We start from the raw sequence: 12,489 nt of genomic DNA on the forward strand, positions 1-12,489 counted from the left end.
AGACCAGGTAGGGTGAAAACAGTGCACACATTTGAAAGGAAGGAAAGCTGAATTCTAGAGGTACTGACATATACAGTGGCAATTGTGGTGAGTGAAGGATACACATATGCTGCGGAGCCCTCTAAGCACTTGCAAGGAACAGACAGTAAATAGGCACTTAGTGAAATTGCTCCTATTATCTGGACAAGATCCAACCGTAAGCAAGATACAGGGATTTAAAGTGACAAAGACTTCTAGTTAACTTCTAAGTAAGGCTCAATATAAGAACAAAAACACTGTCTACCCTAGAGTGGGAAGACAGAGATTTGTCTGATCATCTGTTTAGGCTGTCTTTTGGAAACTTTCAAAGACAGTATGCACCTCTCAAACTAAAAGAACTTGAGAACTTTGATGTAAATGGGACAAATATGAAATGGATGAGTTAAGTCATTTTTGATATATCAACTAAACATAAAGATGTTACAAGAGAACCATACGGCTCACTTAAACAAATTTTAACAAAGTATCATTTTCCTGCATTTTTCCAGCTGGCAGCTGTTGGAAGTAATTCTGTTAAAATGATTCAAGCTGAAATGTTTATATTATTTTCTTGAGAGCAAAACTTACTATAATTTGAAAAGTCATTTCATTTTTTCATAATGAAAATATATTCATCATATAATATAATTCAGCACTGATAAATTGAATGACTAGAAAAAAGCAGAAATGTAATAAATACTATGGATCATAAATAAATGTGTAACATATGATAGGGAAGGGAACAAGTGAACAGGGTGAACATAGATGATTTACACAAAGCAGCAATATTATATTGTCAGGCTTAAATAGACACATTTTTTTCTTGAAAAAGTGGTTAATTTTGCATTGAGTAATTAATAAACAGACAAATAATAAACATGGGCTATTATATATAATTTTTTAAAGAAATGTATAACTTTAAAAAACCCTCTTTACCATATTTAGTTTTCAAGAATAACTTTATAAATAATGTCATTTGCACAAAAAAACCAGGTCTGATGAGCTCTATGAAAATTAAAGCTATTAAAGGTGTTTTTTAACCTTGTCTTCCATTTTATTTTTAGCATGAGAATTGCTCTAACTTCTCCATATTTTCCTAACTGTACACATTTTTTGTCTTTTTCAGTTTTTTGCCTTTAGTCTAATTTTGGAATGCCAGTAGACCTTACAGTTTAACATCCTGAATGCTAGGAGACTATTTTCTTCCTACTCTTGTTCGAATGTTCAGTTCTTTTTTCTTTTTGGTTTGCACATAAATAATTTATTTTTTTCTTTTGCAAATATATCAACAGTTTCAATTTTTTATTCTTTATTTTCCCTCTGGTATTCCATTTCAATGTTGATGCAATGGAGTTACATGACTTTTTTCTGTATCTGCATACACAGTGATAATTCATTTAAATTTCGGAATTTCTTGTTTTTATGTATGACATTATGTAGTTCTGAAATAAAATAAACATTTAAGCAAAAACTGTTATAAAAATCCACAAATGTGTTAATAATTTTATACTGTTTAGCTTTCTTTCCTAACTATACCGTGCTAATAGTGCGTCATAGCAAGCCTTAACCATAGCTCTACAAAGTACATTTCTCAGTGCACCGAGATCATAAAAGTATGAATTATCAATACTTTAACCATAGGGTCAAATAGAAATTAATCCTTATCTATTTTCTGTTGTTTAGTGGATTCAGCTATAATTTTGCAACTACTACTTTCAATTTTTTTTTTTTTTTTTTTTTGCGGTCCGCGGGCCTCTCACTGTTGTGGCCTCTCCCGTTGTGGAGCACAGGCTCCAGACGCGCAGGCTCAGCGGCCATGGCTCACGGGCCCAGTCACTCTGCGGCATGTGGGATCTTCCCGGACCGGGGCATTAACTCGTGTCCCCTGCATCGGCAGGCGGACTCTCAACCACTGCGCCACCAGGGAAGCCCTTAACTTTCAATTTTTATACTATATGGATATTTCAAGAGTAATCTGATTGGAATATTTTTTAAATGAGGGAATGTATATTTTACTTAGATTAAACTTTTCTTTTGCACTACCAGATGACCACAGCTTTGATTTTTCAGAAAATTCCCTTGGACACTACAGAAATGATTTATACAAGTAGCTAATAAACTTGTATATTTTATTTTCTATTTCTACCTTAATGGAAAGTTTCTGAAATAACAAATTGACATTTGAAATGTTACACTGAACCCAAAGTGTAAGATGAAGCAAATGACCTAATCTCTTGAAGGTCAAGTTATAAATTATTCTTATGATGAAGCAGGATGCATATGGTCCATGAGCAAAATCTCAACTGAGGGCTTCTTCATGAAGGCACATAGATGGTCTTGGTTGCATCTCAAAGCAGGTTTGGGGTGTTTTACAGCAGCTACACCAGGACTAATTTAAGTGTCATCAGTTTTCTAGAGCCAAATTTTGTAGTGAATTCTTAGTGGTTCCCAAAACCCACCACAGGATAGTCAGAGCATTCATGCTTGTCATGGCATGGTCTCATTACTAACTGCAGGAGCCCAGGAAGGGTAAGTGTGGAGGTCAAACATGGGTACAATCCAGGTAAACATGCCAAGCATCACGACAGCAACACCCACAATATTAACGCCAAGTCCAGCTTTAACCTTGAATACGAAAGAACATGAATGTCAGTCTCAAAAACAAACAAACAAACAAAAAAACCCCAAAACAACCTATGGGAGAATTGGAATACTGTTGAAGAAGGCATATGTCAGATTTACATGCATCCTAAATGATTAGTATCAATGATTGGTTTCATAAGACAAGGAGTCCTTCCACTCATGTCAAAAAAGAATCTGTTCCCAACTAAATGCCATTTAGGTTGAGAGTCTCAGAGAGGTTCCTCTTAGGAATATACTGAAGTCATTCTGATTAGAGAAAAATCCCTTTAAAAATCTGCCGTTTCATGTCAAATCAGGATTTGAGTTTTGCGGTTTTGTATTTTAGTGAAAATAAGGTTCAGGTCACTATATGAAAACTGAATCCTTCATATTCACTCCATATTATTTTTAGTTTAGCCTTCAGTATTCTCTTATTGAGATTTAATACCTCTTCCATTCATCTTTCTTAGAGTTCCCATTTTTCTAGGTCTGACGTCATTATTCTGGTGGCACTAAACAATCTCAAATTGTTTTCTAGCTATTAAGACAGAGGTTGGCAAACTACTGCCCATAAACTGTTTTTGTAAAGAAAGTTTTGCGCGACCACAATTCTGCCCATTTGTTTACATGTTGTTGTTGGCTGCTTTCATGATTCAGTAGTTGTGACAGAGACCATATAACCCACAGAGTCTCAAATATTTACTCTCTGGCTCTCTACAGAGAAAGCTTGCTTATCTCTGCATTCTCTGTATTAAAACATGGAGCCCCAAGGCAAAATAAACGTTATAGAGGCCTCCTGTTCTGTCCATGCAAGCCTCTCGTTTATTTTAGAATCCTGGTTTTTTTTAACATTCATATACCTAGCACAGTTTATATTGTATATTATGCTCATTTTCTTTACCCAAAGGAGATTATATGACTTCTGCATAGAGGCATTTCCAGAATTTTTACGTTACAGGGGTTTAGGGGCAGCAATCTGTCTGGAAGAAAAGAACCTGGGGCTTAACTTGGAACTGCATTTGCACAGCAAACTCACTGAATTGCCTTTAGTTATAGTCTTGCTTGGTTTGTTCCGAAAGCTGGTGATCAAGATTGAGAGAAGAGCAGGATATTCTCAAGCTAGTCCTTCTCTACCACAACTTTTGTAATTGGCAAAATGTGCACGTTTTGTCACTTAAAGTTTCTATTATTACTTGCTTGTGCTAATTTCATTTCATTTCACTTCATTTCATTTCGTTTTATTTCAGGTGCCACTATTAGAATCAGAAAAAGAAAGATGACTTTTCATCAGTCAAGCACTGAGCCCAACATCTTATTCAGAGCAAATGTCAGTTCTGTAAATATTCATGATAGTAAACCACAGTGCTTGATTGCTGAATTTCATTAACCCTTTTGCTTAGGTCAAGTTGGGTCCTGATCTTGACATGTAAGCTTAAGCCATTGTGTTGAGCATATTGTTTGCTCTCTTCCTCTGCCAGCGTATTACCGATGCATTCAATATCTCTGTATTTGTGACTGTAAATATTAATGGCATGTTTGCTTCTGGTTATCACTCCTCTTAAAAACAATTCTATGGCCAGTCATGAGCTCACCTTCAGAAGTAGTACTCAGGCTATGCATTTCCTAGCAGTTGACTAGCGTATAGGATAGACAACCCAAGATATCACAAAATAATGTCTATTGGTCTTGATAGCATTCTTTCAGCTCACTCACCATGTCAGTAACTTTTAGATGGCCATACGAAAAAACAATAGCATTGGGTGGATTTGCTACTGGTAGGAGGAATGCAAATGAATTACACAGAGTAGAAGGTAACAAAATATAAAGAGGGTTGACTTGAATGGCTTCAGCCTGTTGGAAAAGATAAAAAGGAGTCTAAGTAAAATTTTGAGATAGGCATCAAAATGAACAAAATTATTATAATAAACTTCCCCAGAAGCAGATTGATATATAAAGACATAAAATTATATATACATAAATGCAGTTATAATTGGAAGAATAATTTTTAGAAAACGTGTCTTCCTCTTATCATTGTTTATATGGTGATTGGCGTCCATTTAAGCATTATAGCTCAGTTCATTTAGAAAATAAAGTATCATTTATTCCAGAAACAAAATTAAAACAGCAGCTGTTTATTACTGATATAGTGCTAAGTGCTGTGCTAAGTGTATATATATATATATATGTTATATATATAATATATTTAAGATATATGTAAAATTTAACATATATATAATGTATAACATAATAACATTGTATATTTATATATATATAATTTCAATTTCACTACGACCTTAAAAGATCGTAACTGTAGTCCCAAATAGCAGATGAAGAAACTGAGGTCCATAAACGTTAAAGTAACTGATCCAGACACATAGCTGGCAAGCAGTAGAGCTTACGTAGTTCTCAGGTCCCTCTGGCTCCAAAGCTTCTCATCATTCCATTAACTTTACTACCTCTGTGACATACGTAATTTAAAATTTTCTTAGGGATCATCACAGAAGAGTTACTACTATTCTTAATTTATCACATGATTTTTTAACTGCTCCATGTTGAGAAATAAAAACCAGAAAAAACCCAAAATTGTATTTTACCAACATAACCTGCCTACATTTCTTTTCTAATTTGAAGCAGCTCAAGAATGCCAACATCTGCCCCTTGAGCTGGTAGCAGAACAATTCCAGAAGGGCAATTCTTCTTCATCCAAAGTGCTTTCCTTTCACCAAACTCATCTGTCCCAATAAGAAAAACATTTTACTTGAAGCTGTTTCTTGTAATTGCCAGCTAGTGATGGAGAGGAAGAGAGACAGTCTTCCCTCTCTCTCCTTGCAAATCTGCTTCTTACTTATCTTTTTAAATTCTTCCCTGGGCTGTAGAGAACTGCATCTAAGACATTTAAGCTTGAAGCCTGAAGTGTAAACATAGCTTTTTATTCCCTTGCAAATCACTTATATGAAGCACTTCTCAAAAATTCAAGACATCTTCTGGAGGGAGAAGTATCAGTGTTAGAGATCTAAATACTAAAGTTGCCAGGAAGCACTGAATCCCAAAGTCTTCTAGAGCTGGAAAGGATCTGGGCTGACCCTCCCGTTTATCTGCAAATGAAGAATATGGGTAGAAAGAAGGTAGAGGGTTCACTTAAGATCATGCTGCTTGAACATGGAAGAAAAGAGTTCTCCTGAGTTGAGGTCTCCTAAGAAAGCATGAATGCAAATAAGGACGACTCTGTAAGTTACCTACAGGGGGACCATTCAGGACCCAAATGATTCCACACTGCAATATGAGAACACACAAAGTAGAACACTATTCTTTGAATGAATAGTGTAAATAGGATAAATGAGATACTCACCAATGGAGACAGTATTGGAAGAAGGAGGGTAATGGTAGCTGGATTGCTGGCTACCTCTGTTAAAGATGTGACGAGCAAAGAAGATATCAGAATTATTAGCCAGACTGGTAATGAACCTAGAGGAGATAATTTATTTCCTATCCATTTAGATAGTCCTGACTCCTAAAAAAACAAATTTGCGATATTTAGTATTCATTAATAAGTCATTTAATCAGACATTTAAATATATTAAAAAGCATTATTTGATCTAAGAACTCAGTTTCTAAAGTATAATTTTAATCTTTCATGTTTTTCTGTGGTTTGTTAGATCTAGGTGGGTTTGACATGGAAAAGTTCTCAATTATTCTCATTTTAATATACCAAACTTTAGGAAGTTTGAATTGTCTTCCCACATCTTTTCAATTAAATTTTAATTATATCTAATTAATATATGTGGGTATAACAAGCCATGTAGTACTATAGGGCTTTAAGAAAAGAGCAGCCTTTCTGGTCTACCTCTGTCCACATCTGTGTTCCCCAGAGGCAACAACTTTCATCCATATTAGCTATTTATAACCATGTTTATGTGTTGATAGCTATTTTACAAAATTCTACTTTTTCATATTTCTAAATTTTCAAATGTAGACATTATTTACTGATTTCCTAATACGTGCATAAGAATTCAGCTTTCTAACACCTTCCACCATACATAGAATTCAGCTTTCTAACACCTTCCACCATACATATATTTCCTGTCCCCACCCTCCATTCCCTTACACTCATATGTCAACATTTTTGGTTAAATCAATATTTAAAGTTTGCCATTATGATTATATGGATATCGTTCACAACTGAGCCACTTAGTGTACTGTGATTGCTTTCACTTTTTTGTTTTACTTTTTGTTTGTTTGTTTTTCCAGGAAATAATTTCCCTATTCTTTTGTTTGCTTAGTTTTCTAAGTATCTATCACTAATTCTCCAGTACACTCTCCAGTAAAAATGGAAAACTCTTCACAAGTAGATAAAAATTTCAGGTAATTGTCCTTTTTCATTTTCCCTAATGGAGGTATCAATTTTGTAGTATTCCCTTTTTCTGCTCCATTGGGACTAGTTGCTCTTTAGATCTACTTTACTGTTATAAAGAGACTTCTCTTCACTAGCATACTGTGGATTCCCTTCACCTCTCTCTGATGTGGGAATCCTTTCTTGCTAACTTCTTTGTGTTGGTGGGCCACAGGACCACATCTTCTGTAGCTTCCTGTTAATTGGTGCATGGGAAGTAATTTTTTTTAGTCTTTGCATGTCCGAAAACCTCTTTCTTTTCTTTTCACATTGCTTTGATATTTAGCTTTTGTAGAATTCTAGACTTGAAAAAATTACCACTCCAAATAATTATTGCTCCACTTCCTGTGGCTTCCAGTTGGGTTCTTTAGAAGCCGGATAATATTCTGATCTTGGATTCATTGTACATAATACAGAAAAATCTGCCACAGTCAAATTAATAGTCAAATGGAAGGGAAAATCCTCCATTTGTGAGATTTCAGTGAGCTGCTGCATGTGTGAATCTGTATGCTCATGACAAAGTAGGATGGACATCAGAAATGCTCTAATTACAAGCAGTATACCCTCAGATCAGAAGTTGACAAAAACATCGCCAGATGTGATAGCCAGATATTATGTATATTATTTGCAGTTCTGACTTACTTTTTTGTTTGTTTTGGGTTTTTATTTTTTATTATTTTATTTTTATTTATTTATTTTTTTGGCCATACTGCGAGGCATGTGGGATCTTCGTTCCCTGACCAGGGATGGAACCTGTGCCCCCTGCAGTGGAAGCACAGAGTCCCAACCACTGGACCACCAGGGAATTCCCTGGGTTTTGTTTTTTAGATGGAAAAAGACTATTTACCATTTAAGTCACATTGGCACAAATTCATCTTTAAATATATTTTAAGAATGGATTTTATCTACACCTGATTAGGTACAGCTGGAAAAGATTACACCACATATTGTCCCTTGTCTCTGGAAGCCACTGGGATCATATCAAAATCCTACATGAGGTGGTTTGGTACTGGGTTCTCAGTAGCTCTCTCTGTCCAGAATCTCTAAGTCCTCGGTTCCATGAAATTTCTTGTGTTATTTTTTGGAAGTGGCCTTCTATTTCCATTTTCTTTCTTCCTTTTTTCCCCTTCTCTTTCTGAAGCTATTATTGATCAGCTGTTGGATTGATACTCTAATTTTCTTATCGTTTTTTAATAATTTTATTTTCTCTTCATCTTTTTGTTCTATTTTCTGGGATAAGCTCAAACTTCAATTTCTAACCCTGCTACTGAATTTAAAAATTCCTGTTGTTCTATTTCTTATTTTCAGTGGCTCTTTCTTATTTTCTATCTAGTCCATTAAAAAAAAATTACATTCTCGTGGTGGGATGGTGGTGGTAGGATGAATTGGGAGATTGGGATTGACATATATACACCAATATGCATAAAATAGATAACTAATAAGAACCCTCTGTATAAAAAAATTAAATTTAAAAAAAGTTTCCAGTGCATCCCCTGTGGAAATAAAATAGCCTATGTTCACAGAATTTTTCCAAAAAAAAAAAAAATTACATTCTGTTTTACTTTCGTGACTTTAATGTTTCTGATATCTCTTTGAAGCATCAATGAAAAATTTTGAAAGTTTTCTTTTACTTTATACATTTTCCTTGTCTTTTTGGTATTCTTTCTCTTTTTGCTTATTTTTTGTTACTGGTTGTTGTATCAGAGGCTTTCCCCACTGTCTGGTAATCCTGGACTACCTATTTATGTTTTAAAGGGAGGCGAAAAAATCACAATTGGAAGCTCTTTGTGTCTAAGTGAAGATTGTTGAGAGGAAGACATTACTATAGGTGACTGATCTGTAAGCCAGTGTCTCAATGATTCGATTTTTTACAGAGTAAATCTAAATTTTCTACCAGGGAGGAGAGAGGGCAGTTGTCTCTCTGTTCAGCGCTGAAGGGAGTGTCTGGAGGCTCACACCTCCTTACAGACTTTTTAAACAATCTTCCATTTTTAGTGCTGGTTTTTTCTCTAGCTTTCAGTTAATCTGCTGCTTCCAATTCCTAAACTCTTCCAGAATCTTGTGGATGCATGTTTGTTTCTTCTTGGCTTTTTTTTTGCAGGCTGTAGATTGAATCTTTTTCTAATTCTTTACTGTACAAAGTCATTGACCCCTCATATATCTTCTTCCATCTTCTAAATTTTATCAGTATCTCTTGTATGTTATTGTTCCTGCCATTTATTCTTTGTCTTTAGAGATTGATACTTTTTTGTTGTGCTATTTCCATTTTAGTGGAGACCTGAGTCAAAGTGTTAAGTCCTCCATATTTAACTTAATAGAAAAATTTTGAGGAATGTGTGAAAATGGGAGAGGAGGAGTTGTTCACTGATAAGATTTTGAAGGTGACTGTCAGTTCGTGAGAGTTCAATCATGTTGAACCAAAATCAAGGGGCATTTAAGAGAGAGGAAATAGCAATGAGGTGAAAGCTTTAGGAGCTGCAATCTCACAGTTCCTGACTAGAAAGGTTATCTAGTTCTAGGCATTTGCCAAACTAATTACAGTTTGGAACAAAATTTTTAAAAAGGAACTGTCTCCAAATCTTTGTAAAACCAGTTTCTAGTGGAATAGTTGTCCACAGCTATAGAAATAGGGTGATTTGGGGTATCCCACAGAAACCTGATTCTTTGTACTAGGATTTTCACAGCAGAGTCCCTCCATGCTTTCCCTCATTCTTCCAGTGAGAGAGCCTAGTGCATTAGACTAAGTCCACACCTTTTCATTTCCTTCAATTTTGCTATTCTAGGGTCTGGCCAATCACTTTGAGTGACAGATATTCTAGGAAGGAGAGATGAACAAATTCACGTCAATGCTAGAATTGCTGATTCTGATTTCCTCACAATTCAAATTAGCAGACACAGGAATAGAAGTTATTTATTCTGAGAAACCTGATCTCATTACTACTGAGCTAGTAGAAAAGTGTATTTGTTTTCTATTTCTGTCATTTATATTTGAACAGTCTATGAGGCAAGCCAAATCTAGACCTAAAACGACATTGTAAGGGGCACTCAGAACTGAGACAATTTCTAAGACTTTCACCTATTACTAAATTGCTGAAAACTCAGTATCCAAATATCATACAGAAGAATTGACAATAAAGTCAGAAGTAAAAACCAGTCTTCCCTTAGACTGTCAAGAATAGAACAGAACAGATAGTTATTTGTCTTGAAAAGTATAAAAATATAACTTTTCAGAAACTGAAGGGCTTGACATGATATCTCTCTCACCATCATTTTTACTTTGATGACTGAATAAGGAAATGGAATGTCCATGAGTTTTGAGTGTTTCACAGAAGGCTACTAAGTCCTGAATAATTAGTTAAAGAGGAGAGGATTTTCATGGAATTTCTGGAGAAGATACTTTTCTTCTAGCAACCCTATAATGACCAGGGCAATTTCAAGGGACAAAGGCTTCCCCAGACTTCTACTTTATATCAACTGCATAGATGACAGGCCAAAGAAATAGCCAACTTTATTTCTCATGACGGTTTTGTTTCTTCCTACAATTAGACATAATACAATATTAAACATGGCTATGTGAAATTCTTTCTGGACTTCATTCAATAAGCATGTATTAAGTACCTTTAATGTATTTAATATGATATGTAATAAATAATGTGATAAAGTACTGTTGTTTCTCATGCTTCTTTGGCAACATTAGGACCATGATACACTGCAGAGACATCTGAGAGCAACTTAAATTCATCATCAAATAAGGTGAAGGTATAAACAAAAAAAAAATATGTACATATGATTTTTATATAACATATTTTTCTTATTAAGCTGGTCTTCTAATATTATTTCATGGATTAAGAATTCTAATTTTCTTTTTTTCTTTTGATATGCTGGGACATCATAAACAATGATGTTTTATGCTTATAAAGATTCTTGAACTCTGAACTTACCTCATCTGTGTGGTACAGTTACTGCATGGCTACTGAAATCTGCATCATTACAATGAAAGGATGAAGTCGAGCATTCCAAAAGCTTGACTGTCTTTGCGTTCTTCTTTCGAACAGTCTAGTTAATTGCTAACTATCTTAGACACAGAGTATTACCTCACAGCCATCTGCCAAGGCAAACCCTCCACCAACAAGAATGGCTATATCCCAGGGCATGAATGACTGGAATTCTTTCCAAGTAATCAGTGGAGAGTAATCAAAAGCAACTGAAAAACAAAAGTCCTACGGTTACACATTGCTGAAAATATGACAATATGACATTGCTTATTATCCTAAGTAGCCATCTCACAAGAAGTTTTTAATATTCTTGTATTGTTCTTAGATAGGAAACTTGATCTGGACTTTGAGTAATTTCCACCTGGCCTAGGCAGAACATTATATTATAAAAAAAGAAAAAAATCCATAACTTGTAAAAATCCTTTCTATTTTATTATAGAATAAATTTAAATAAATAACACTGTCATATATAATACTATTCATTCATTCATTTATTCATTCATTCCACTAACATCTTTGCCTACTGTGAGTCACAAGTGCATTGGGCTATACTGTCCTTTGCTATGTGAAATGTCTGTAATACGTCATTGGTTCAACAGCATCAGTAGAACATTATAATTATTATTCACTTATATCTATTTGAATATTTTATTGTTTTTCAAATCATGAGGAGGGTCATGATAGATTCACCAGAATTTCTGTTTAAAATAATTTGAAGTTCAGATTTTAAAATTTATGTATTATTCATGAGACCCTTAAAATGCTCATAAAGCAATAATCATAAGGATTTCTCTTGATATTTGGGTCCTGATAGCTCCATTGATTTGCTTAGAAATAACATAATCCATGAACACATTATGCCCATTTAACATTTGTGTGTAACAGGCAAACTTCTACATGGTGAGGTTTTAAGGTTACTAATAAGTCCCCTTCCTGTCTCCTTATCCCAAACCTAAACCAAACCTACCCTCACTGTTGATGGAAATTTTGCTATTTCCTGCTCGAATTAAAGCCATATATCCTGTCAAAATGCAATCATCTCTGAATGTACCTCTCATCTAAAACTGAATATTTTATGTCTTATTTGGCATTTTAAAACCTAGTGTGAATGAGTTTATCAGGGAGAAGAGGAGCTGCAGAATGAGAAGGGAGAGGATGGTGGGTAGGGCAAGGCTCTTTCTGAGAAGGGGACTCAGATGTGGGAGCCAGAGGAGTTAAGCCAAGCATAGCACTTGCCACTGCAAGGCCTTAGGGCTTTGACTGCAATGGTCAGAGTCCTCAGGGTCTCACAGGAATCATTGCTCTATATTACAACACCTCCTTATAACACATTTGAGATATTCTAGTCTCAAGTGAAGAACAAAAGGCATGTATTTCTACACTATACTGTTTACATATATCATGTCCTGGAAATGTGACCCATTAGTCATTTATCTATTCTGACTCAAGGAGGCAGGTGGGCCA

At 35.0% G+C, this 12,489-nt stretch overlaps 1 protein-coding gene across 2 annotated transcripts in view; it reads right to left on the reverse strand.

The window, feature by feature from the left end:
- Positions 1-611: 611 nt before the first annotated feature.
- SLC13A1 (solute carrier family 13 member 1) overlaps positions 612-12,489 on the reverse strand; it is a 119,554-nt gene continuing 107,676 nt past the window's right edge. For both annotated transcript variants that reach the window (XM_067746877.1, XM_067746876.1), the window contains 4 exons: positions 11,125-11,234; positions 5,990-6,151; positions 4,354-4,491; positions 612-2,643 (listed from right to left, as the gene is read on the reverse strand). In XM_067746877.1, coding sequence (XP_067602978.1) covers positions 2,506-2,643; positions 4,354-4,491; positions 5,990-6,151; positions 11,125-11,234 — 548 coding nt within the window. In that variant the 3' untranslated portion in view covers positions 612-2,505. The remainder of the gene's footprint in view (positions 2,644-4,353; positions 4,492-5,989; positions 6,152-11,124; positions 11,235-12,489) is intronic.

Source organism: Pseudorca crassidens, chromosome 8 (genome assembly GCF_039906515.1).
Source record: "Pseudorca crassidens isolate mPseCra1 chromosome 8, mPseCra1.hap1, whole genome shotgun sequence".
NCBI lineage: Eukaryota > Metazoa > Chordata > Mammalia > Artiodactyla > Delphinidae > Pseudorca > Pseudorca crassidens.